The sequence below is a fragment of the Paramormyrops kingsleyae genome, chromosome 11 (genome assembly GCF_048594095.1).
Source record: "Paramormyrops kingsleyae isolate MSU_618 chromosome 11, PKINGS_0.4, whole genome shotgun sequence".
Classification (NCBI taxonomy): Eukaryota; Metazoa; Chordata; class Actinopteri; order Osteoglossiformes; family Mormyridae; genus Paramormyrops; species Paramormyrops kingsleyae.
The window spans coordinates 27,088,090-27,114,234 of NC_132807.1; the positions used below are offsets into that span (position 1 = coordinate 27,088,090).

Here is a 26,145-nt window from a genome sequence, read left to right on the forward strand (position 1 = left end):
GTGTGGTATTCAAGTGTATGTAAAAAAAAAAACTAAATGTTTGTATTTTTTTATTGTCGGGGGGAGGAGGGGTGGAAGCTGAACAGAAGTGTTTTGAGTCAAACAGCTTGTGCATTAAGTTAATAAGGCAAAATACTTAAGATGGATAAAAGCAAAATCCAACAGAAATCAACTGAAAGGCACTTCGCAATTATATCGACCACTAATATTCATCTTATTTACAGATATGTACAGTTCTGAAGGAGTGTGCCAGGGACAGAAAGCAGAGTGATTCTGTTTCCAAACACAGGCAGCGGTCGGTCATTACATGTTGGACACGGGGCAAGGCTGAGAGACAGGCGAGGGCGTACTGCCGTAAAGGGACAACGCACATTTAAGGGAAGTCATCGAAAATGGCGATAGTTAGTAAAAATAGCATGTAGTAATAAAACTATCTGATATAAATCAGTCAAAGTCTAGAATGTAATCACCTAAAATCTGTCCTGTGTAACGTCTTTCACTCTCTCTAAAAAAAGATTGGATTCCGCACTAAAACACCCTGCTTAGTACTTTATAACAGGGTAGCCCATCCCAGACTGGGAAAAAAACTGTGCTTTGATTTAGGAAGTGATTCCCTGCTTTAAGTCTGAACTGGGTGCCCCCCCCCCCCCCGACACACACACAGCCGGACTACTTTATTCACCGTACTCACAGAGTGACGTCTGAAAGACATCAGTCCTACATCTATGTCAAACACTGCAAATTCTGACCACCCATAAACTGTGACTCCATCTATGATGCTGGAGTTGCTGGCATGATTGTGGCGTCTCGCCCTTAACCTCTGATTCCGGATCAGATTTGGATTTCCACTCATGATGGGTGGGTTGGCTACTGAGCGGGAGGCCCGCTGATCTGAGGGCAGCCTCAGTGGGAGCCGCGGTCGTTGGCCACATCCTGCAGCCTGCGTAACAGGGCCGTCTGGTTCTCCTGGCACAGACGCTTGGCGGGTGACAGCCCCCCTCCGTCTTCCAGCGCCATGCTGCGCTTCTTGGTGGGTGTCTCCCCAGTCTTGATCATGCTGTTGATCTCACGCAGTCGCTGTAGTTGGAGGGGGGGGGGGGGGGGGCAGTTACCATAGCAACTAGATTCCTATATACTGAACAGCTCAGTCAGGTGTTTGCAGGGAAACAAGATCTTCGACCCGTGAACATGACAAGGGTTAGTGACAGAAGCCACAGGAATCATAATATTAGGCAAAAGGCTTCCTTACCACGTACCTCCAGACCTCTGTAAACATACTGGCTTAAGTGGTTATCTAGCATTAGAATTGATGATACTCTCCACACGCCGTGAAGGTGACATGAAGCTAAGTAGCACTTCTGTCTCTAGTGTATAAGTGTCACTCTGTATATCTGTGGGTATTTACCAGCTGATATAAGTATCAGCATTTAAGAATATAAGCATGCATGTGTTTATTAGAATGACTGTGACACGCACAGGACATTGTTAGACATATTAAACATATTATAAAACATATTAGACACATATGACATGTGGGTGTCATAAAACGAAACATTCCCAGCACATGGTTTTGAGTAGCACGTGTGTGTGTGTGTGTGTGTGTGTGTGTATATGTGGATTATGTTTATATTACACTGTGTGGACCAAGTGTTCCCCACAATGTAATAAAAACCTGTTATTTTGATGTTGTGGGGACAATTCTTCAGGCCCCCACAAAGATCTGTGAATGCAATCAAAAAAGTAAAAATGCCAGAAGTATTTTGTTTGGTTATTTATGGTGAAGGTTAGTGCTGGGTAGGAGTTAAGGGTGTCATGTGGGATTAGGGTTTTACCCATAGAAATAGAGAGTCCCTACAGATATATAATTACAAACCGGTATGTGTGTATCTGTGTCTGTGTGTGTGTCTGTCTGTGTGTGCGTGTGTCTGTCTGTGTGTGTGTGTCTGTCTGTCTGTGTGTGTGTGTCTGTCTGTCTGTGTGTGTCTGTCTGTGTGTGTCTGTGTGTGTGTGTCTGTGCCGGACGGAATGCAGCCCACCACTCCACAGCACAGGTGGGGCTGCTCACCTTGGATGGGCTGGTGCTGATGTAGTAGAAGATCTTGTCTCGGGGGGACAGAGGGCTGTCATTCTTGTGGGGGGAGATGTAGATGGAGTAATTGTGGGACAGGAGCACCCGGCGCGGGGACCCCGTCCTCAGGGAGGGGTACGGGGACAGAGGCGGAGCCTCAGCCTGTCAGGGAAGTGCAGAGCAGCTTGATTAGGATGGAGCGCGTCAGCACCACCCCCACGCCACCAGGGGGCACTATGGAGCGTGTCAGCACCACGCACCACGCCACCAGGGGGCACTGTGGAGTGCGTCAGCACCACGCACCACCTCCACGCCACCAGGGGGCACTGGCGCGTACATGGAAGAGCTGTAGCCACTTTAAAGTGATAAGTGATAATGATGGTAAGTACATCCCCTGACCATGAGTTATGAAACCCACAAGACCTGGGGGGTTGTAATTAATGAGGTCTATGCAGGCAACAGGGTGTGAACTACATGGATTAACTGCTTAACTGGGAGTGGGGGGGCAGGGGCTGACATTTATCATTATTATAATTATTTTTTTATTATTATTTTTAATAATATTATTACACCCATTTCACCCATTTTCTTAGTTGCAATGTTGCTGGAGCACTTCTGGTCAACTACCTGAAAACAACTACAGTTCCAAGCCCATGATCATACCTAAAGCCTGTGGGAAAAGGCCCTGGATGTGACTCACCCCTGCCTGTGACTCACCCCCTGCCTGTGACTCACCCCCTGTGTGGCCCACGAGCCACTGGAGTAGCGCAACGCAAAACTGCGCATCTGTTTGACGTAGACACTGTTGTAGAAACTGATGAGATCGCCATGCTCCTCTTCCTCCTGAGTCCCTGTGGGGGCGCCGGTGAGTCGCGCAGGCGTCGCAGGGGCACTCTCAGGCCGGGGGGTGGGCAGCGTGCTGCTGGAACGCACAGGCACAGGACTGCCATCTGCAGGCAGTAACACAGACCTCAGGCAGCAGCCAGGACAGGCAGACAGGTACAAAGACAGTAATAAGGACAGCAGACAGACAGACAGGCAGGGAGACACAGGCAGACAGACACACACAGACAGGCAGGGAGACACAGGTAGACAGACAGACAGGCAGGGAGACACAGGCAGACAGACACACACAGGCAGCCAGACAGACACAGGCAGACAGACACACACAGGCAGACAGACAGGCAGGGAGACACAGGCAGACAGACACATACAGGCAGACAGACAGGCAGACAGACACACACAGGCAGACAGACAGGCAGACAGACACAGGCAGACAGACACACACAGACAGACAGGGAGACACACACAGGGAGACAGACAGGCAGGGAGACACACAGAGGCAGACAGACAGACAGGGAGACACAGGCAGACAGACACATACAGGCAGACAGATAGGCAGACAGACACACACAGGCAGACAGACAGGCAGACAGACACACACAGGCAGACAGACACAGGCAGGCAGACAGACACACACAGGCAGACAGACAGGCAGGGAGACACAGGCAGACACACACACACAGACAGACAGACAGGCAGACACACACAGGCAGACAGACAGCCAAGTAGTATAACATGTATCACACTGACAGTCAGCAGACTGGATCCCGGACAGAAAGACAGACAGACAGCACCACTGGCTTCAGAGAGACATAGAGCACAGCCAGTGAGTGTGTGTGTGTGTGTGTTTCTGTGGGCATGTAAATATTGTATTCTGGGGACCAAATGTCTCCACAATGTAATAAAAACTCAATTTTGAAACTCAATTTTATAGAAATCTGTGAATTCAATCAAAAAACTAAATGGTTGCTTATGGTTAAGGTTTGGGCTGGGTGGGGGTTAAGGTTGTCATGTTAGGATTAGGGGTATGCCCATAGAAATGAATGCAGAGTCCCCACAAAGATATAGACACCTAATCTGTGTGTGTGTCTCTGTGTGTATATTTATGTGTGTGCGTATGCTTGCGTGTATGTGTGTGCGTGCCTGTGTGTATCTTTGTGTGTCTGTCTGTGTGTGCGTGTCTATGTGTGCTTGTACAGTATGTGTGTGCCTGTGCGTGTGTCTCTCTGTGTGTGTATCTGTATCTTTGTGTGTCTGTGTCTGTGTATCTGTGTGTGTGCCTGTACGTGTCTGTGCCTGTGTGGTTACAGCAGCTCTCTCACTGCGCTCTCGGGTGCCGCTCTCGCCGGGAGACGTCTGCCGCCCATCGTGCTCACTGCTCCCAGAGTGACTCCTGCTCCTTCCTGAGATCAGGACACTTCTGTACACCTGGGGGTGGGTGAAACGGTGTCACTCAGATCCAGCACTGTCCCACCACACCTCACCACCCCCCCAGCACAGGAACAGGACATGTGACTGTGCTGATCGCTCTGACACACACGGCCTGCAAGGCGGCACCTGTAAGCACCACACCCCCCCACACCCCCAGCTCGTCGGTGCCGCTCTTACACTGCTGTTGGCCTGCGGCTGCGTCCTGTAGCACCTCATTATGTTCTGAAAGGACTTGTCCTCCTTGGTCACCTGTCCGATGGGTACAGTAGCAGTTAGCGCAGCCATAGCAGCAGACGGTGGCCCAGCAGCTGCATGTGCAGGGACACCCTGCTACCCTGTGGGACGTCGTCTACAGGCCAGAAATGAACATGTGACCAGCAGATTTCTTACTGAAACTTCAACAGAGGAGCAACTATACCAGCCTACAGATGTAATAATTAAAAGACATATCAGTAAAAACTTCAGCTTTTAAAATATGTAAAAGAATGAAATGAAGTTGTAATCTGTACCTTACTAGTATACAAAACTACAGCGATCCCCCGCTATATCGCGGTTCAGCTGTCGCGCCCCCGTTATAATGCAGTTCAGCTATCGCGCCCCCGCTATATCGCGGTTCAGCTATCGCGCCCCCGCTATATCGCGTTTCAGCTATCGCGCCCCCGCTATATCGCGGTTCAGCTATCGCGCCCCCGCTATATCGCGTTTCAGCTATCGCGCCCCCCGCTATATCGCGGTTCAGCTATCGCGCCCCCGCTATATCGCGGTTCAGCTATCGCGCCCCCGCTATATCGCGGTTCAGCTATCGCGCCCCCGCTATATCGCGTTTCAGCTATCGCGCCCCCCGCTATATAGCGGTTCAGCTGTCGCGCCCCCGCTGTATCGCGGTTCAGCTGTCGCGCCCCCGCTATATCGCGGTTCAGCTGTCGCGCCCCCGTTATAATGCAGTTCAGCTATCGGGCCCCCGCTATATCGCGGTTCAGCTGTCGCGCCCCCGCTATATCGCGGTTCAGCTATCGCGCCCCCGCTATATCGCGGTTCAGCTATCGCGCCCCCGCTATATCGCGTTTCAGCTATCGCGCCCCCCGCTATATCGCGGTTCAGCTATCGCGCCCCTGCTATATCGCGGTTCAGCTATCGCGCCCCCGCTATATCGCGGTTCAGCTATCGCGCCCCCGCTATAACGCGGTTCAGCTATCGCGCCCCCGCTATATCGCGTTTCAGCTATCGCGCCCCCGCTATATCGCGGTTCAGCTATCGCGCCCCCGCTGTATCGCGGTTCAGCTATCGCGCCCCCGCTATATTTATTTATAAGTCTTTCTGTATCGTGGATTTTCACCTATCGCTGATGGGTCTGGAACGTAACTTCCGCGATAGATGGGGGATCACTGTACATGCATGTGCAAAGCAAATAACTATCAAGTGCATTAATGTTCCAATGATACACATTCCTAAAACTGATAATAAGTACTAAGTAACTGAGATAAGCTTATTATGAGAAGATATATTATATACTACTATATATCATTTTATTATCTGTATATGCATCACGTTGCGAAAAACAGGATATCATCCTATATGCTCCTACATGCACATATTTCCTCAGTGACACTCTTTTCTACTTAATAATTATTTGTAAATGTCACCTTGTCGGCCATTTACTTCCAGTATGTATGTATTTTACAATTATATAACCTTATATCATTTGTTTATATCCCCTCATGTAAATATTACCTCATAAGCACCTAATATTACTATTTACACTTCTGGTTAGACACAAAACTGCATTTCATTCTACTTGAACTTGTGTCATGTGCAATGACATTAAACTTGAATCAAATCAAATTAGTTTAAATAGAAAAATTCTTGGATCGACTGTTAGGCCTACATGTACATGTAAGGGGATGTTTGTGTTCTCCCAAGCATGGGCCAGATAGACCTGTGTCAGAGACACAAAATCAACCATGTGAATGTTTTAGTTGAACTGGGCATGTACTTGTCCTTCAGGACAAGAATGTTGGACCACTAGACAATTTACACAAATGTGACACACAGCGTGTTTTAGGCGTGAGGCAGACAGACTGGGAGTATAGCACTGCTGGGTGTGTAGGAGGGTCCACTGGGTAAGCCAGATGGAGAGTTTGGTGTACAGTATAGAGTAGTGGGCCGTAGATGCTCGGTGTAGAGGATGGAGTAAAATGGGGACACTGGGTACACAGGACATCCATCGGGACTGCAGCCCTGACCTTGGCCGTGATGTAGACGGCACACATGAGAAGCTGGTCCAGGTGGCGGTCCAGCATGAGCTCCGTACAATGCACCAGCGAGTATTCGAAGCAGGTCCAGATCTTCCGGCGCAGCTCGGACGAGATGTCCAGCTTGATGCACATGTCCCGGAGGCGCACGCTGGCCAGGTGGTACACCTGAGAAAGGAGGGGGCGGGGTCAGCACTGTCAGTCTTCATAGGGAGGGAGGGGGTGGGGTCAGCACTGTCAGTCTTCATAGAGAGGGAGGGGCGGGGTCAGCACTGTCAGTCTTCATAGAGAGGGAGGGGTGGGGTCAGCACTGTCAGTCTTCATAGAGAGGGAGGGGCGGGGTCAGCACTGTCAGTCTTCATAGAGAGGGAGGGGCGGGGTCAGCACTGTCAGTCTTCATAGAGAGGGAGGGGTGGGGTCAGCACTGTCAGTCTGCATAGAGAATAAGTCACTAAGTCACCCTGCCACCCCAATATATAGCTCAGTGTTTCTCAACCCAGTCCTCAAGGACTCCAGACAGTCCCCATTGGACTCCAGACGTCCCCATTGGACTGCAGACAGTCCCCATTGGACTCCAGACAGTCCTCAAGGACTCCAGACTTCCCATTGGACTCCAGACAGTCCCCATTGGACTCCAGACAGTCCCCATTGGACTCCAGACAGTCCTCAAGGACTCCAGACGTCCCCATTGGACTCCAGACGTCCACATTGTCGCTCCCTCTCAGTAAAAACACGGACTGTCTAGGGGTCCCCAAGGACCAGGTGGGAAACACTAATATGGAATAATGTAAGTAAATACGCCTGATCTCTGCCCTGCAGACACACGGCCTACGGTATAATATCAGGGGCTGTGGTACCTTACGAAAGAAGAGCGAGAGGGAGCCGGTTTTGGGGGGCTTGCTGGTGCCTGAGCTCTGAGGCTCCGCCTTCTTGGCTTGCTGTCCTGTTGAGGGGCTGCCCTGGGCGGTGGCCGGAGAGACAACGCCGGCGATCTGCTGCGCGGTGAGGGTCCCGGCTAGGGCCTGCGCGGTGAGGGGCTGCAGGGTCCCTCCAGACTGCCCGGTCACACTCACCTGCACCGGGATGAACGTGATGCCTCCATTTTCATTGGCAATCCCTAGGGAAGGAGTCAGCACGAACAGCGCTGTTTACAGCCGTTGCGAAACTGGAACAATTTCAATTGGATCGAATATATCTTTATAACAATTCATAACAACTTTATAACAATGTATAACAATTGAAAACACTGCAAACACAATACTACCAAAGGATTAAAATGGGCATAAAAACCACATTGGCTCAGCAAAATAAGTATCTATTCTTGTGACCAGAAGGTCACCAGTTTGAATCCTAATCTCAGCAGAATGGTCCCTATCTGTTGGGCCCTAAAGCGAGGCCCTAAGCCCAATGGAAATGCTCTAGGGCAGTGGTTCCCAATCTGGTCCTTGGGGATCCACAGACAGTCCACATTTTTGCTGGGAGGGAGCGGACTGGGAAACACTGTTCTAAGGGCAACATATGAACGGTCCGACCCCAAGCTCTGTTCTGAAGCGCAATAAGGGATGTACAAAAACTAAAGAATTCCCAAAAAAAAATAGGGACCTTACAGAACTCTTACAGAACCGGATGTCAATAATGTTTGACAATCATTACCCTGTACAGGTATGGTGACTGTCTGGCCGTTGTTGGCCGTGACGGTTGCCGTTGCCATGGTGACCACCGTCTGGCCTGCCGCGATGGTGCTGATGAGGGGTGACTGGGGCACCCTGACGGGCGTGGCGGGGTCTGAGGAAGCCTCGCCGTCCGGGAAGAGGCGGCGGCGGGCCGAGCCTGTGGGCGGCGATCCGTAACGGCCATGGAGGGTGGCAGGGGATGCCAGCATGCCTGGGTGGAACAGACCGGTGCTATCAGAAGAGGTCGTCCCCCTGCCCCACCCCTCCTGCTTCTTTCTGTGCTGCTGCACTAGATAGCACGTGTTCTCAACACCAGCGCCATACACACTTTCCTCGTTACTGGTCTGAATATAGGCTGTTAACTGCATTCACTACACAATCACCTTTCATTGAAGGAGTGTTTACTCTTTCATCATAAATGCTCCAGGTAATTATTATGAATTATGAAATTCTGTTCCATGTAGAGCTCTGTCTCTGTAACAATCACCAAAATAAATCACAATATTTACTGTGCTGTTGCTGGAAGTGCATAAATTATTGTAATTGATTTAACACATTTTACAGGCATATCTACACGTATATCACTGCACAGGACCAGTATCTGGTGAACGTTAGCAGATGCACCGTCATTCACAGCAGTCCATCACAGCTCATTAACGAGAAGCCAGGTTTGCTGGTATATGGGGAAGGTACCTGCTATACCCGCACTCCATTTAATATACTTTAATGCAGTTTAATCGGCAAATGATTTGCACCTGGAGCAAGACAAGCATGTTATATCAGAACCATAAACAGCAAGCAGTGTGTGCCAGGGGTGTGGGGCTGGGGGGTGTGGGGGAGGGCTGGAGATGGACAAACATTCCCATTCCCTTTAAAACATGCCCAGCCTTTGATCAGGGATGTACTGCACTCAGGGGACTGCAGGACCACATAGTGACCGTCACATGGCATAACTACACCCAGCACAGCATGCTCTGCACCTGCTGCATGGTTCTTACCCCTGGTGGGCCCGCTGGCGTTGGTCCGAGACTCGTTCGCTTGGCTTGGGGTGAGGGGACTGCCGGCCGTGGCCCCATCTGCGCTCTCAAAGTGCTGGGGGGGCATGACCTGGAAAGCAAGAAATGTCCTCAATCCATATGCCTTGTCTGTCTGTCTGTATCTGTCTGTCTGTATCTGTCTGTCTGTATCTGTCTGTCTGCCTGTCTGTATCTGTCTGTCTGCCTGCCTGTCTGTATCTGTCTGTCTGCCTGTCTGTCTGTATCTGTCTGTCTGCCTGTCTGTGTCTGTCTGTCTGTGTCTGTCTGTCTGTCTGTCTGCCTGTCTGTATCTGTCTGTCTGCCTGTCTGTATCTGTCTGTGTGTCTGTATCTGTCTGTATCTGTCTGTCTGTATCTGTCTGTCTGTATCTGTCTGTCTGCCTGTCTGTGTCTGTCTGTCTGTCTCTGTCGGTCTGCCTATCTGTATCTGTCTGTCTGTATCCGTCTGTCTGTGTCTGTCTGTCTGTGTCTGTCTGTCTGCCTGTCTGTATCTGTCTGTCTGCCTGTCTGTATCTGTCTGTCTGTGTGTCTGTATCTGTCTGTATCCGTCTGTCTGTCTGTCTGTATCTGTCTGTCTGCCTGTCTGTATCTGTCTGTGTGTCTGTATCTGTCTGTATCCGTCTGCCTGTCTGCCTGTCTGTATCTGTCTGTCTGCCTGTCTGTATCTGTCTGTATCCGTCTGTCTGTATCTGTCTGTCTGTCTGTATCTGTCTGTATCTGTCTGTCTGCCTGTCTGTCTGTATCTGTCTGTCTGCCTGTCTGTATCTGTCTGTCTGCCTGTCTGTCTGTCTGTATCTGTCGGTCTGCCTATCTGTATCTGTCTGTCTGTCTGTCTGTATCTGTCGGTCTGCCTGTCTGTATCTGTTGGTCTGCCTGTCTGTATCTGTCTGTCGGTCTGTGTCTACCTGTCTGTCTCCATATCTCTCTAGGTGTGACTGTGACTATGCTTACGACTTCTACACTTACTTTCATATTTGTATGTTCTACTTCAAAGATCTCCAGTGTGAGATGTTGCAGGAGTACAGAAATTGGTTGTAAATACACACTTTGGTCGGTCGTTAACTAACTGTATGGTCGCTAACCAGGGTTGTCGCTAAACAATGAGTGGCTGCACTCATTCATTAATTAAAGCCTTTGCTTGGGTATGACCTGACATTTCTGTAAATGCTGTTAATAATATGCTGCCTTGGCCAACATTGGTGAAGTTACCCTCTTCCCAAATGACTGGCTGGTGCCCTCTGAGATCTCCTAGGAGACCCTCTACAGACACAAGGGGCGAGGAGCGGCACTCAGGAGTGAGGGGCACTCAGGCGAGGTGCGGCACTCAGGCGAGGAGGGGCACTCAGGAGTGAGGGGCACTCAGGAGTGAGGGGCACTCAGGCGAGGTGCGGCACTCAGGTGAGGAGGGGCACTCAGGTGAGGAGGGGCACTCAGGCGAGGAGGGGCACTCAGGAGTGAGGGGCACTCAGGAGTGAGGGGCACTCAGGCGAGGTGCGGCACTCAGGTGAGGAGGGGCACTCAGGCGAGGAGGGGCACTCAGGAGTGAGGGGCACTCAGGAGTGAGGGGCACTCAGGCGAGGAGGGGCACTCAGGAGTGAGGGGCACTCAGGCGAGGTGCGGCACTCAGGCGTGAGGGGCACTCAGGAGTGAGGGGCACTCAGGCGAGGTGCGGCACTCAGGCGTGAGGGGCACTCAGGCGAGGAGGGGCACTCAGGCGAGGAGGGGCACTCAGGAGTGAGGGGCACTCAGGCGAGGTGCGGCACTCAGGCGTGAGGGGCACTCAGGCGAGGAGGGGCACTCACCTCCTGGCAGGTGGGCACGCGGTTCTTAGCCCCCCGGATGCTGTCCCAGAGCGGGGACCCACTCCTCCAGGCCAGGCTCTCCAGAACCTGCTCCTCCACACGGTTAAGGTGTTTGACCACCTCCCGGAACAGACCCTCTTCTGTCCTCACCAGCACCTCAATCACCTGGGGAGGGTGAGGTTACTTTAATCATCTGGGAGCTTCTCTCAGCACTGCAGGGCTGCTACTACCCAATGAACCCAAAACAAACTAAAATTATATACCTTCATGCTAATGCTAACAGTGTCTCCTATCAATAACCATCAAGGTCACCCACAGTGCTGTCGATAACATGCATAGCTCTGCCCAGTGAGCTACCTTATAAAAGTGATATGGTGGCAAGTCAAAGATCTCAATGACTCGGGGGAACTCTCCTGGCGGGCGATAAGAGAAGATGACGATCTCCAAGCAGCAGGCGAGCAAAGAGCGATGAAACACGTCCTGCTCCAAAATGCCCTGTATTAGAAACAGCAAGTCAGCCATAAATGTGTTGCAGTCATAAATGATGACAATCAGTGTCAAATGTCTCAGAGTTGGATCACCAGCAGGGAGCGCCAGACGTACAGAGAGGTCACAATCACCCAGCCTCCTCTTCTCTTGGTCGATGACAGACTCCAGGATTTTGTAGTATAGAGCCTCAGCCAGACGGAAGTACTTTGCCCCCATTTCTACACAAACAAATATTCCTCAAGATAAAGCCAGGAAAAATATAACACTCTGGGAGTGTAAGACACAGTGCCCTGCGAGCACAATGGAGCCTGCTGTGGAGCAAACCTTGGGCCAGGCTGGTGTTCTCCTCGCTGTTCCCTTGATATTGCTGGCAGAACTGCTCACACATATCCCTTAGCCTGCAGGCAATGGCCTCGCTGGGGTCTCTGGTACAAGACCTGCAACCACCACACAGCCATCATGGTAAAAATACCCAAAGCAGGGGAGATGGGATTCTCTTATTACCAGCCACAAGCACTCTATTGAGACAATCTGCTTGTGTTCCAGTAATCATTCTGCTAATTAAAAGGCAACTGAAAACTAAAGTCTCCAGACCACAGTGAGTGAAAGAGGATGTGGTCGCCATGGTGAATTAAATCTGAGATACAGATGCTCCGTAAACAAGTGACGACAATAAGAAGCGGAAGGGCGGAAAGCGGACCTGAGGGTCTGGGCCAACCTCTCGCTGGGGCCCTGTCTCATTCCCGACAGCAGACCATGCAGGCGACCCACGGTCTGCGTCGCCGTGGAGACGGGCGTGCCCCCACTACCATCCGGCGCACACTTGCGGCCTGTCAGGGGTGTGGCCACGCGGACAGACGGCGCCTGCGACAAATGAGACAAAAGTCTGCGGGTCGGGTTCCTCAGTGTTTGCGTGTCTGTCTGTGGGCAGCCGGCCTTACAGAGCTGTGACTCCTCCCCCCACAAAGGGATTCATCAGCAAGGGGAAAATAAAAAAAATGTGCCTCTTCGCCTTAGTCTAGGTTTTGCAGTCGGTATGAACATGCATGTGAGTAATTCTGTCTGGCTGATTGCTTTCGATTGAAAATTAACCATAATGGTAGAGTGTTACATCCGGCATGGTTTGGGATGAGAGTGGGGATGCTCTGGGCTTTTTTCTCTCCTAACAGGCAGACACGTCGGGACCGGATTGAAGGATTCATGACTCCGCCTGTTGTCCCGGTTGTTCCGGTTGGTCGTCCAGCCGGCGCTGTGTTTTTAAAGGAGGCCCGGCTTGCTGGAGGGGATCTCTTAGAGCACAGCAGCATTTGTTTCCATGATACTGCCCGTGGTTGTCTGGTCGTTGCCACGACCAGTAGTGCTAATTTGGAGTCTGGCTTACTTTCGCTTTGTAAAATGTATCCTTCGGGTGAATAAATAACTGGAAGTAAAAACAGACCGAGGAGATTGGGCGTTTTTGTTTGGCTGGTTTTTAGCGTGACAGGAACCTTTTGTCATTTGCCCTGACCCTAGACAGGGACGTGACAGTAGGCAAACATATGGGGATGTGTACATGTTCAGTGACTCACGGTGCCCTGTGGCTTGTGTGTGGGCTTCTCCATCTCCTCTATACCGCCTGAGCTGAGACAGGGTCCCGGCGTGCCAATCTCCTCGCTGGCACCTTCACCCAGGAAGACCCTCTCGTCCAGGCTGCCCGTAGATAGCACGTGCTCCTCGTATACCCGGCCCAAAGAGGCACTGCAAGTACACACAGGCATGGTGACGATCAGGGCACATGGGGAAGGAGAGAGAGAGAGAGAGAGAGAGAGACTGCAGATCCAACATCAGCCAGCAGGGGGAGATAAAAGTCCAGGCTAGCACACAGGAAGGTTGGATTTTGTGTTATTTCCCCAGAAAAAAAAATTACTGGAACTCAAAGAAACCTCAGTGACAGATACAACATGCCAGCTGGGCTGAAACAAGTATGACTAGAGGGTGAATTATTATTCAACAGCCTGCCTGTGCTCTCTCATCTGTCACGGAAGCGAAACAGCGGCAAGATGCACTCATCCAAATAACATCGAGCATTTAGCACATCAAACACACACGCAATCACATTCTCACAGAAGCGGCTAAGCGAGGATTTCGGCCTCCTCAGCAGAATACGAAGCCAACAGACTTACAGACTGTCTCCGAAATTTGCCGGGTCCAGGAAGCCAGTCAGGCTTTCATCTTTCCCCTTGAGAACCTGTTGCAAAGCAGAGAGAGGAAAGAGAAACAGCCCTCGTACGATGAATGTTGGTAGCGGCTCACGCTGTAGTTACCGCTGGACTGGGGCTGGAGCAGGACTATGTGAGATCCCGCCCATCGCAGAACTTGCACTGCCCAACAATGCGGCAACGCAGATCCAGCCACAACCACCGAACATCAAAAAAAAACCTTAATCCCGCATCACCGACCCATGGCAAAGAAAAACACTGCAGTCGAAATTCCACAGTTACAAACCTGCAGGACAATATGATTTATACGCTAATTGATTTTGCGTGCAAATATTACGAGTCAGCAGCTGAGCCAGTGGCCCCCAAAGAGTCCAAGTAGCAGCATCTCTAACCAGAACTGCCCAAGTAAAAATATCCAGCTGAAAGCCGCCGCAAAAAATGTCAGCCGCTAAAACCAGAGCCTTCTTAGCCCCTCCCTCCAGGGGCGTGGCTACAGGATGGTCTGAGCAACCAACAGACTGACCAGATTTAGCCACCATTAGTGATTTAATGTTGATAGTTTTCATCCTCCAAGGCACACCCCCAGGACCTCTGAAAAAACACAACACTGGTGCCCACCCATCATACCCAAATCCCCACCCAACATGGCATCCCAGTAACGCCACTGCTCCCCACTCTGTATGTTTGCATGTCCTTCACGTGTCACGAAGGCCTTTTCCGTGCTCCTATTTCCTCCCATAGTCCAAATACAAGTGGAGCCAGTAACTGGCATCTCTGAATTGCCCATAGCGTGTGAGCGTGCATGTGTGTGTGCCTGGCATCCTGTGATGGACTGCTATCCCGTCCAGGGTGTACCCCAGCCTAGTGCCCTGTGATTGGCTGGGATCCTGTCCAGGGTGTAGCCCAGCCTAGTGCCCTGTGATTGGCTGGGATCCGGTCCAGGGTGTAGCCCAGCCTAGTGCCCTGTGATTGGCTGGGATCCAGTCCAGGGTGTAGCCCAGCCTAGTGCCCTGTGATTGGCTGGGATCCTGTCCAGGGTGTAGCCCAGCCAAGTGCCCTGTGATTGGCTGGGATCCAGTCCAGGGTGTAGCTCACTATTCCACACAGAGCTGGAAAAATCCAGTATCTTCTAAGAAGAAGCAGATCATGTCAACCAAACGCACACGCCTCTTTTGATTTCTTTACTTGGTATATGTTGGTGTACCTGTGTATTTCAAGCATGGCTGGTTTGCATTCAGCCTATTAAAAACAAAAGCCCCACCGGGGACTTGATGCCCTCTGACCTGCGGTTCGTTAAGCCCCACATCCACATGGAGGTGACCATGCTCGCCGGGAATCCGTGACTGCTGGTTGCTCCATTTCTGATACACCCTAACCAATTCCCGCTGCCTCCTTACCCACCTTCTTATCGAAGAGTTTCCGGATGAAGGGCTTCCAGAAGTGCTCCTTCACACCCTTGGCCTCCAGCACCAGGCCATCGTGAAGCTGGCACAGCTGCTCGATGAAGCAGAGTGAGCCCAGACCTGGTCTGAAGTCCTTGGCGCTGAAGTCCTCGGGGAGGCCTGCAGGGGGCGACGCGTAGGTGCTCACTGGTACACTTATGGCACAGGTGGTGTTGGAGGTCCCGCAGGTGTGTCCTTAAAATCGCATTTGAAGCTGTTTTTTCATGCTACGTGCATCTTTTTGGGATGCGTGTACGGCCGCCATCATGCGGATTTGACGTGTTTGGGGGAGACGTGTCACAATGCATTCACGCTCCATGGGATCTGCAGTGACTAAGCTCAGAGGAGCTCTGCTAGCCCCATGGAGACATCAACCACCACTAATGACGCTCCTGATCGGACCCGGCTGACGGTCAGGGAGACACGGACACTGATCCTGGATTTGGTCTGTATCACTCTGGGGGGGAGAGACTAATGGATAGGGAGAGCAGAGCATGGGGGAGGAGAACACACAGTGCCGCTGCTTTTTTCATGGAACAGAGGGTGGTTTAGGGAGTACTGATCTGGGCTTATGACCAAGAGCTCCTTGGCGTACATCCAAGTGGGAAAATGCTCATATACCTTTTATAAGCACTTAGGCGAACATTCTTGGGGTCACCCACAAATGGATAAAATGCACTGACACTGCCAGGGTCAAATTTCTGCTGATGGTGACCAGGACCCCCTCACAGACCGGCTGTAAGAATACTGACTATGGGGTGTGTGATCTTCTTTTAATATGATGGTCTGTAGTGGAAAAGATGCACCGCACTGTGAGTTGATGCTTCCTGTATAGAGTAAGACTGGACACATGTATGGAGAAGTATGACTGGACACAGTCTATGTGGAAAAGTATGACTGGACACAGTCTATGTGGAAAAGTATGACTGGACACAGTCTATTTGGAAAAGTATGACTGGACACAGTCTATGTGGAGCAGTTTGTTTAGATTGTTGGATGCAAGAGTGACTGGACACTCTGCATGGAGGAGTGTGATTGGACATTACCTTTGTGGAGACGTGTAATTGGACACTGTCTATGTGGAAAAGTGTGACTGGACACTGTCTGTATATGATTGGACATTGCTTGTATGCGACTGGACCCTGCCAGTATGTGATTGGACATTGTCTGCATGTGACTGGACATTATCTGCTTGTGACTGGGTACTGTCTGTGTTCAGCACTGTGAGTGGCCCTTTGGCCACGATACCTTTAAAGGCGGGGTTGAGGAGCTCCTTGCGGCTGGAGCAGAGCAGAGCGTTGCAGTAGACCAGGTCCAGTGCACACAGCAGCAGATGGTAGGAGTTCACCAGGTCATCGCTGATCATGGGGAAGTTCCCTACGACAGACAAGGTGACGCGGGTTCATCGAGGGTGTCCCCTTGCATGCCATTAGGCCTAATGTCCCATTCCAGCTCAGCCCCCGCACCCCCAACCCCCTGTTGGGAATTTTCAGTTTTATTACCCAGTTCAAAACATTTAGAAAACTAATCAAAAAGAATTTAACTGTAATAAGTTACATTACTTTGATGAAGTATTCCAAATAGCTACAATACTTATTACATTTTTAACAGGGTAAACTAACAATCTGTAACATATGACATTTCAAAAGTAACCATCCCAGCACTGCCAGTGACTGCAGTGCTGAGTAATAAAGAATCAGAACTTCCACATCCCCGGACCCAGTGTGTGCAGATAGTGTTACTAATTATACGTCCCGAATACTGGAATCGCCACATCCCCATCTCCCCCCCGCCCCCTCCCATCTCTCACGGCAGCAATATAAAGGCCAGCCTGGCTGGACTCCATGCATTCATTGTGAGTATCCCCCCTGGGGAAGGATCAGACCGGCTTGGCAGAGGGACGCCGCAGGAAGAGAAAAGAAAATAAGAAAGAGATCCAGGGCTCATCTCTGCACTCACACGGACTCGGCACTGGCGCGTCCGGCAGGCCGTCGTCACGTACGCATCGGTAAATGCGACCTCGTGCTCACATGCCACCGCAGCGGCCAGCTTGCATGCAGTGGCACGGGCTGCAGTGACACATTAAGGCGTGCTGCCTGTACCGCCGATGTTTTTTACTGCCGCCTTTTGCCCACGCAACTTGTTCGCTCGGAACTCCCAGGAGTCATTCTAGGCGAGCTCCGCCTCCCACCACACCCTCAGGGCCCCACAGAGTAGAAGGGGCCGACCACTTCCTGCTACACTGACGGAGGACTCCCACCAGCCTCTCTTATCACTTCCCAACAGACCATTGTGGGGAGGGATATGGGCCCGGGCAGAGCTGCCTAAACCACTGCCTGCAGATTCTGCAAAAGTTTTGGGCCGATTCCCCTCTTACAGTCACATGCACACGCTGCACGACAGGTTCATCTTACCCAGAGTGCTGTGCTACGCCAGCTGGAACCTCAAAAACGAGCAGCATATCACAGACTGCTCATCCTGTCTTCTGATACACATAATATTCACTATTACAATACAATAGTGGTCATGCATGCCTTATTCATATTAAACAAAAAACTACTACTATCAATATTAATCATGTATGAATTATCACACTAATTTGCAAATTAAAACTGCCATACCCAAAGTAATATGAAAATATTAGTAATTATTTCACAATAATTACACACATTATTGATTCAGTCTGTTATCTAGGCTGTCAGCCCTTACAGAAAGATCCTACAGGATTTATGAACTAGCTTTATGATACCTTCTATAAAAAGACCAGCGGCACACGCATCGTCAGTCCTGATCTGACGTACCTTTGCGATAACCTCCCTTGGATCGGTGCAGAGAAAGGAGCAGAACCTGAGCGGCAGGTAACAGCAGCTACAGTTTTGCAGAGAGCACAGTGACGGCTCTGTAGGTCGGCTGAAACACTTAAAGCAGAATCCCAGGCTGAGGGAGCAGGGAGGACGCTAAGCCCTTTGGCCAGGCACCGTCCAGACCACTTCTCAGGCAAGCCTCAACTTGTCATCTACGAGCAGTTGCTATGACAAGGGAGGCCCGTGTGCTGGCAAATTGAGGAAAGACGCATATGTGCGCCCCCTAGCAGTGGCTGCATTTTAATATTCTTTTTTTTTTTTTAAAAAGAATGACACTAAAGCCTTGTTTTCACAGCCCAACAAAAGTATTCCAGGATCTACTTTCAGTCAGTCTGTTGCACCAGCAAGATATTCCTACAGAAATACCACAGGTAAGCACTCAAAAATGTGAGCAAAGATGTAAATAATACATTATTTCACCCACCACTTCACTCTAACATTCATGAAATCATGGTCCTGATATTCAACAGACATATTCTTAGCAACATAACGTACCTGTAACATGAATCTCCACCAAAGCAGACTACAGTTCTGCGAAGGCTTTTACCCTCTGAGTGCACATCAGTAAAGAGATATTTTGGACAACCCTGACTCTGTGTCCCTATCGAGGCATTTCTGTTGCAAGTCCAAAATCTTACCCAGCGAAGAAAGGTATCTTCTATGTGTCTGGCATGCTGTCCAGCAACAGTTAGCATGGTGATAGGTATATGGACCAGTATTCAGAAGAGACCTCTATAAAATATATGACTTCAATTAATAACCACAAAAGACTGGTAAGAAGGCTATAGACTATAGAAATAAATCTGTTCCCTAAGAAGCGGACGGTCTCAGTCCGGCAGGTGGACAGGCACCTGCCCACCCTATCCTGACACTACCCTTCGCACACACTCCCTGCCTGGACGGGACACAAAAGCTCAGAGCCATAATCCCTGCCTTGAATGGGACTTCTCATTAGACAGCCCCCCTGCCAGCTCTGAAAAGGATTTAAACAATTTACAGCACTGTGTCACCTAGCAGACAAATCCTCCATGTTATTAAAGGGCATTCTCGAGCTTCTGTGAGGTGCACTCTTAAAGTGGGCAGCCTGAAATGTGCAGAGAGGCTGCTTCTGCTCTCAGCAGTGCATTGACATTTGTACTACACATTTACAGTATGCACGTTCAGGCATATGTACACATTTACATCTAGAAGCATTTTAAATCAGATAATGACACCATACATACCTATAGACTATGTACATCACATGCACACCCCTAATTAATTCCATCCAACCATCCATCCATCCATCCATCCATCCAACCATCCATCCATCCATCCATCTTCTTTAACCACTGTAACCGAAGCCTAACCCGGAGGCTATTGGCGCAGGGCAGGGAAGAACCCAGGCTCATTGCAGGCCGCACACACACCCCTTATTAATTTATTTTTCCATTGTTAATATTTTGCACTAGTTTGTGCCCACTCAGTAACACTTGAGGGGTCACAAGTAACTTATCAACTCAGACACTACTCAAGTACAAATCATGAACAAATACAATAACTGCATGAAATACATGAATCGTTATGCTTGATGAATGATGAACGAACATGAGATCAGTACGTAATAAACACTTGTCTTATGGTTAATTAATACATTAAGTAAGAGTGTACTACTACATTATTTCTGACCCCTCAAGTAAATTATTACCATCCATCCTATCTATCTGCAGTTTATTCATTTAGCAGATGCTTTTATATAAAGCAATGTAAAAGCAGGGTCAGACAATCCCTGGAGCAATGGGAAGTTAAGGGCCTTGATCAAAGGCCCAATGGTACAATCACACTACACTGACTTTAGGATTTGAATCAGCAACCTTCCAATGACAGGTACAGCGTGCTAACCCACTGGGCCACACACAGCGCTCAGCTTACTCTCATTGTCTTTTTATCTTCGTACGATAAAGGTTACAGTCGTGCAACGGCCTTCCTTCTATCACGTACAGGTGTTTCACAAAAGAAGTTTACTAGTACAAATGCAACGAAAGCTGCATAACCACAGAGGATGCATCTGGCAGAGTAAACTTTCTAATTAATATATAGTTACTGTATAGCTTCTCACCTTTAGCATGCACAAACAGGGTCCAGCAGAAGTTAAAGACTTCTGTCACGGTGCAGGGATGTCGTCTGTGGAAAAAGCTGTAGTCAGAGTTCATCTGAGGCCACAGTGGGGAACACGGTTTCTTAGCGTAAACAAGACACAGATTCTTATCTGCTTCTTACCATTCCGAACAGGAAGCTAATACTGAACCGATGGGAATGCTTGCCTAACTAGCCTGCCTGAGGCACAAGGATACTGTATGTGGGCTGTGCAGGACTCAAACTTTTACTCCACAATTTTTGTTATACACTTAGTTCATCATCGTAATTTTTCAACATAGCTTGCAAATTTCTGAAGTGCTTTGGAGTCTGAAGGCATTTTGTCTGCTCTAGTCAGAAAATACCAGCTTCAATTGTATATTGGAGGATTAAAGCATGCAAGAATAGTACAAATAATTAGCCAATAACCAAACTAATTATGGCAGGGCAATGAGAAGAATTCAGCAGACATGCACATCAAAAATGAATAAGATCCAGGTCTAAGAAATGGGCCTACCGCTGTTTGCGTCCCCTCTGAACCCTGGGGGGGTCATCGGAGGGAGGCTTGAAAATGTCCTGGAAGATTGGGACGTACTTCTTGAAGATGACCGCTGACACAGTGAAGTTCCTCTCCAGCTTGTCTGTCCGCTGCCGGAATTCAGGTGGCAGGCTGGCCATATCGTGCCACTTTCTCATCTTGTTGAAGAACTCGATAAGGCTTTTGAAGAGGAAGGGGCAGGGTTGTGGTTGGTACAGGTAATCTGACAGGACGGTTAGGTTTAGGACAGGCAATCTGACAGGATGGTTAGGTTTAGGACAGGTGATCTGACAGGACAGTTAGGTTTAGGACAGGTAATCTGACAGGATGGTTATGGTTGGGACAGGTAATCTGACAAGGATGGTTAGGGTTAGGACAGGTAATCTGACAGGATGGTTAGGTTTAGGACAGGTAATCTGACAGGATGGTTATGGTTGGGACAGGTAATCTGACAGGACGGTTAGGGTTAGGACAGGTAATCTGACAGGATGGTTATGGTTGGGACAGGTAATCTGACAGGATGGTTATGGTTGGGACAGGTAATCTGACAGGATGGTTATGGTTGGGACAGGTAATCTGACAAGGATGGTTAGGTTTAGGACAGGTAATCTGACAGGATGGTTAGGTTTAGGACAGGTAATATGACAGGATGGTTATGGTTGGGACAGGTAATCTGACAGGACAGTTATGGTTGGGACAGGAAATCTGACAGGATGGTTAGGTTTAGGACAGGCAATCTGACAGGATGGTTAGGTTTAGGACAGGTAATCTGACAGGACAGTTAGGGTTAGGACAGGTAATCTGACAGGACAGTAATGGTTGGGACAGGAAATCTGACAGGATGGTTAGGTTTAGGACAGGTAATCTGACAGGATGGTTAGGGTTAGGACAGGTAATCTGACAGGACGGTTATGGTTGGGACAGGAAATCTGACAGGATGGTTAGGTTTAGGACAGGTAATCTGACAGGATGGTTAGGTTCAGGACAGGTAATCTGACAGGATGGTTAGGTTTAGGACAGGTAATCTGACAGGATGGTTAGGGTTAGGACAGGTAATCTGACAGGACAGTTATGGTTGGGACAGGAAATCTGACAGGATGGTTAGGTTTAGGACAGGTAATCTGACAGGATGGTTAGGTTTAGGACAGGTAATCTGACAGGATGGTTAGGGTTAGGACAGGTAATCTGACAGGACAGGACAGTTATGGTTGGGACAGGAAATCTGACAGGATGGTTAGGTTTAGGACAGGTAATCTGACAGGACAGTTAGGTTTAGGACAGGTAATCTGACAGGACAGTTATGGTTGGGACAGGAAATCTGACAGGATGGTTAGGGTTAGGACAGGTAATCTGACAGGATGGTTAGGTTTAGGACAGGTAATCTGACAGGATGGTTAGGGTTAGGACAGGTAATCTGACAGGATGGTTATGATTGGGACAGGAAATCTGACTGGACGGTTCGGGTTAAGACAGTAAGTGTGACAGGAGGGTCAGCAGATCTCTATGCCTAATGGAATGTTTCTTGTGCGTATTTTATCCCTTTTAATACTTGACTTAATACAGGACATTCCATAGCATTTGCAAACATCCCAAATCTCCCGAAAATTGACAGCAGCTCCCTCACACCCAGGAATGGCGCTCAGTGTCGTGGGATTCTGCCATTCCACTATTCAATGGCAGTAAAATGAGCTGGTAAGAAGCTGTACCACCACAACTTTGCCCCACCTTGGTGAACAAATCTTGACTCCAGCCTTGGTCAGCAAATTTTACCGCCAGCTTCCCAACATCCCCCCCCCCCCAATGAAATGACTATATAATTTTTAATACAGTCACACTGTCCAGACATTATACCAAAGTCCTGGTAGTCCCTAAGTTAGAAAAGAGATCCATTCCCTAGATCAGTCTTTAAGTCAAATTTGTAGATAAGTTGGAAACGTAATAATAGAGTACATAATAATAATTATAATAATAATTATTGGAACCTAGAGCCAACTGTACTGTACCTCGAGCCGACGAACTGCTGAAGCCACACAATGTTTTCATGAGTGTCATAAAGTAGTGCGTGTGTTCTTATAATACAAAACTGTATTTATCCCAAAGTTTTAATACAACAGACCTTATGGCAGTCCCTTCATAAGCACGGGTTTCCATAATTCTGATGTTCCTATTCCAGGGACTGCCTGTATACGGTGTTCTCACAGAATCTAAAAAATCAACGCTATTCTGGTATTTCCACATAAATGTTGTCATGTAAATATTGCACATGAAGTTGACTGAATTCTACACATACAGCTCTGAAAAATTAAGAGAGTACAGCAAAAGTTTCAGTTTTTTTTCAATTTCTCAATTTATGGTTATGCGCCTGAAAGTATACATTTTTTGCAAACTACAGCCTGGTTCTTCCCTGCTTCTCATTAATGAAGGGCTTCTTCCTTGATTTATGGGTCTTCATTCCTGCTTCTAGGAGCCTGTTATGAATTGTCTTAGCAGTGAACTTCACACCTTTTAATGTTTCCCATTCCTGTTGAAGGTCACTTGCGGTCATCCTCTGATTTATGAGGCACTGCTGGATAAGTTGACGATCATCTCTGGCATTAGAAAGTCACATCTCCCCAGTACCTGGTTGGTTTTTAGTTATTGCCAGTGTCTCCGGCTTCACCTTGTTCTTGTGTACTGCTGCCTTAGAAATTTTGAGCCAGGAAGCATCCTGCCTCGCAGTGCAGCCATCAGCCAGCAGAAGCAGGATTAAACCAGGATTTAAAAATGCAGATTTTTAAACACAGAGTGGTCTCTTAATTTTTTCCAGAGCTGTATATCCAATATTTTAAGTAAGCCATTTGCCAGAAGCACCGTATAAGGAACGTGTAACAAAATGGCTAACAATGAAACAGATCTGCATAAATGAAGCAAACCTGTCGCAGACACAAACGGTTGCTAGGTTATCCCCATGCATATTGTGCTGAAGTATAATACGAGTGACGGGGAGACTCAGCTTGAAAAGACTTGACAGGGATTCAAAAGGGAGGAGAGTGACAAAGTGGAGAATATCACCTGAGCCCTGAGCAGCGGAGGATCTTGGTCAGAGACACATAGTTGCCTTCAGCCGTGCCCTTACCCACAGTCGGGACTGATGTCCTACAGGCAACGTATAAGCCACAGGCGAGCCAGTGCAATTCACTGCCCTATCAGACACAGAAGAGGAAGAGACATTATTATTATTATTACTTCAAAACCTAACCCCAGTATTATAGTACTGTTATTAAAAACCTTGAGATCAACAAAATAGTAGCTCTAGTCCCACAAACATATCTGCAGTCATATCCCATATCACCTCAATAAATAGGTTACAATATAACTCCGTGGATTAAAATGCTATGCTATGCTTATGATCGGAAGGTCACAGGTTCCAATCCCAGGGTCAGCAAAGTGATGTCACCATTGTTATCCCCCAGTTGCGTCAAGGACTTCCTAAAGCTGCTTTCTCAAAAATGTGCATAGTTTTAGAAAAATACATTTAATGTAAACATAGTTGTTTATCCAGGATGGTGCCACAATGCCCCTACAGAAGGAAGTGGACACGCTGAAGATGAGACCTGCAATATTCTGTTTCAATTCAAGGCACTTGACAAGTCCGTGTAGCCGTCCATTACTTGTTTAATAACTCTTATCATGGGTATATCTCTGAGCTGTGTGACATTAATGTAATGCAGTGGCTTTATCCCATTATCTTAATTAATGACATACAACTTTTTTTATTCTGATTTCATTTTCAGTACTATCAATACATTTACATGTATAGTTCTATTTGTATTTTGTACAGCCTTACATTACTATGAGTTTCATCTTTTATGTGACATTTTATTAGAGCAAATTTTCAGGAAGGTCTCCAAAGGCCTGCTTTAATGGAATTTCGATGGCATGTCTCTTAATTAACCTTGCGAAACGATCAATTGTTAGGATTATATGAAACATTCTTGAATCTCTGTGTGGAGTTTGCATGTTCTCTCAGTGCATTGTGAGTTTCCTCCCACAGTACAAAGGCATGCTGTTAGGGTACCTGGTGTTCACTGTTCTCCTAGTATTTGACTCTGTGTATACATGTGCCCTGCAATGGCCTGGGATCCTGTCCTACCCCAACCTTGTTCCAAAAGCTATTTGGCATAGACTTCAGGTAACCCCATCATGACCTTGAGCAGGTTAAATTGATGGAAGATGGATGATTGGATATTTAAAAGTATTTTACAAGCACCACCTGGTGCAGCCAAGTCTGATAAGTTCGGAGATGCTCATAGGAGCTGAGATCTAACTGTTATACCGTTGATCCGGGTCCCAAATCCCGCTTCACTCATCCCGCTGTGCTTAGTCTCACTGTGAGTGAATGAAGGTATGACGGGCGCCCCTAACCCCGCCCCCATCTCTAGCCCCGCCCCCGCCCACTCCCCTTTTCTTTCAAAAACGTCGAAAACACTCAACGTTGGCTAATTTCCACACCTTGCCATTTAAGCTACTTATATACATTTCACAATTCAGATATTTTTCGTAATAAAATGGCGATATAAATACGGCCACAATTCAGACTTCCGCGCAGTCACCTAGCGCCACCGTCTAATGCCAAAATCTAAATAAAAAAACACACATATCCAGATTCCCCACGGTTCTTACCTCTAAGGTGTAATTTTTATTAATATTTTCGTAATTTTTCCATGCTTCGCTGTGCGCCTCCTCGTCCATATTAAGGGCTCGGCAGAGGTCTTCAAAGCCCTGTTTCGTTTTCTGCAAACTCTCTTCCTCCTCGCTCATTTTTAAGCAATTTATGCCAACGGTGTTAATGCTGGACAAGAAAAAAAAATATGCTTCTTCAGTATTAATCCGCAAAACAGTCGCTGCAGTAACAGCAAAGACACTCGGTTACGCTATGAGGTATACTGGTAGCCATATCATTGTTTTCGTACTGTACGATATGCAGTAATGTACAATGCAGCCATTTAAATGCCCTTTGAGTGACAGCTGCTGCCCTGCGTAGTTGACTTACGACAAATACGTACCCCCCTTGAACGACTATTGTGAGCGTATAACATTCGGTAAAACGAGCTTGCGTAAGGCAAAGGACCCGCCCCCAACTCTGTATCGTGGATGCGGATTGGTTTTGGGAGAAGTCCTTCAAGAAGCCAAATAAAAACTTCCTGCTGCCTACCACGGCTTTTGGACTAGTTCCTGTAACAGTGTGCATCATATGAATGTGTAGGGTTGCAGTAACAATATTTAAAAAGAGATGTTGAATTTAACAATATATATTTTGCAAACAAACCTGATCTATTCTCGGAACCTATCTAGACATTCATATAAACATTTCCCCTAAACTAGAAGGGCGACATCAAATATAAATGTTATGTA

At 48.4% G+C, this 26,145-nt stretch overlaps 1 protein-coding gene across 2 annotated transcripts; it reads right to left on the reverse strand.

Annotated features, from left to right (window-relative positions):
* Nucleotides 1-37: 37 nt before the first annotated feature.
* rbl2 (retinoblastoma-like 2 (p130)) lies at nt 38-25,789 on the reverse strand. Of its 2 annotated transcripts, XM_072718352.1 has the most exons (22): nt 25,414-25,789; nt 23,803-23,933; nt 20,731-20,931; nt 20,197-20,261; nt 16,483-16,611; nt 15,194-15,354; nt 13,757-13,821; nt 13,163-13,331; nt 12,295-12,458; nt 11,919-12,031; nt 11,709-11,812; nt 11,463-11,600; nt 11,106-11,270; nt 9,266-9,374; nt 8,248-8,478; nt 7,452-7,711; nt 6,586-6,762; nt 4,520-4,591; nt 4,234-4,339; nt 2,804-3,018; nt 2,066-2,230; nt 38-1,077 (listed from the first exon to the last, which is right to left on the reverse strand). In XM_072718352.1, the coding sequence occupies exons 1-22, from the start codon at nt 25,549-25,551 to the stop codon at nt 904-906; spliced, it is 3,252 nt and encodes a 1,083-aa protein (XP_072574453.1). In that variant the 5' UTR covers nt 25,552-25,789; the 3' UTR covers nt 38-903. The 2 variants fall into 2 exon arrangements, with proteins under 2 accessions (XP_072574453.1, XP_072574454.1); XM_072718353.1 differs by lacking the exons at nt 20,197-20,261; nt 20,731-20,931; nt 23,803-23,933; nt 25,414-25,789 and adding an exon at nt 18,036-18,249.
* Nucleotides 25,790-26,145: the final 356 nt, after the last annotated feature.

Bases quoted from the DNA above. Each gene is read 5' to 3' on its own strand.
- rbl2 (XM_072718352.1), bottom strand. From the start codon at position 25,551: ATGAGCGAGGAGGAAGAGAGTTTGCAGAAAACGAAACAGGGCTTTGAA. The intron at 20,262-20,730 runs GTAGGCCCATTT...CTTTTTCCACAG, and splicing joins CAGAGGGGACGCAAACAGCG to ACGACATCCCTGCACCGTGA. The intron at 7,712-8,247 runs GTAATGATTGTC...CTCCTTCCCTAG, and splicing joins AGTCACCATACCTGTACAGG to GGATTGCCAATGAAAATGGA.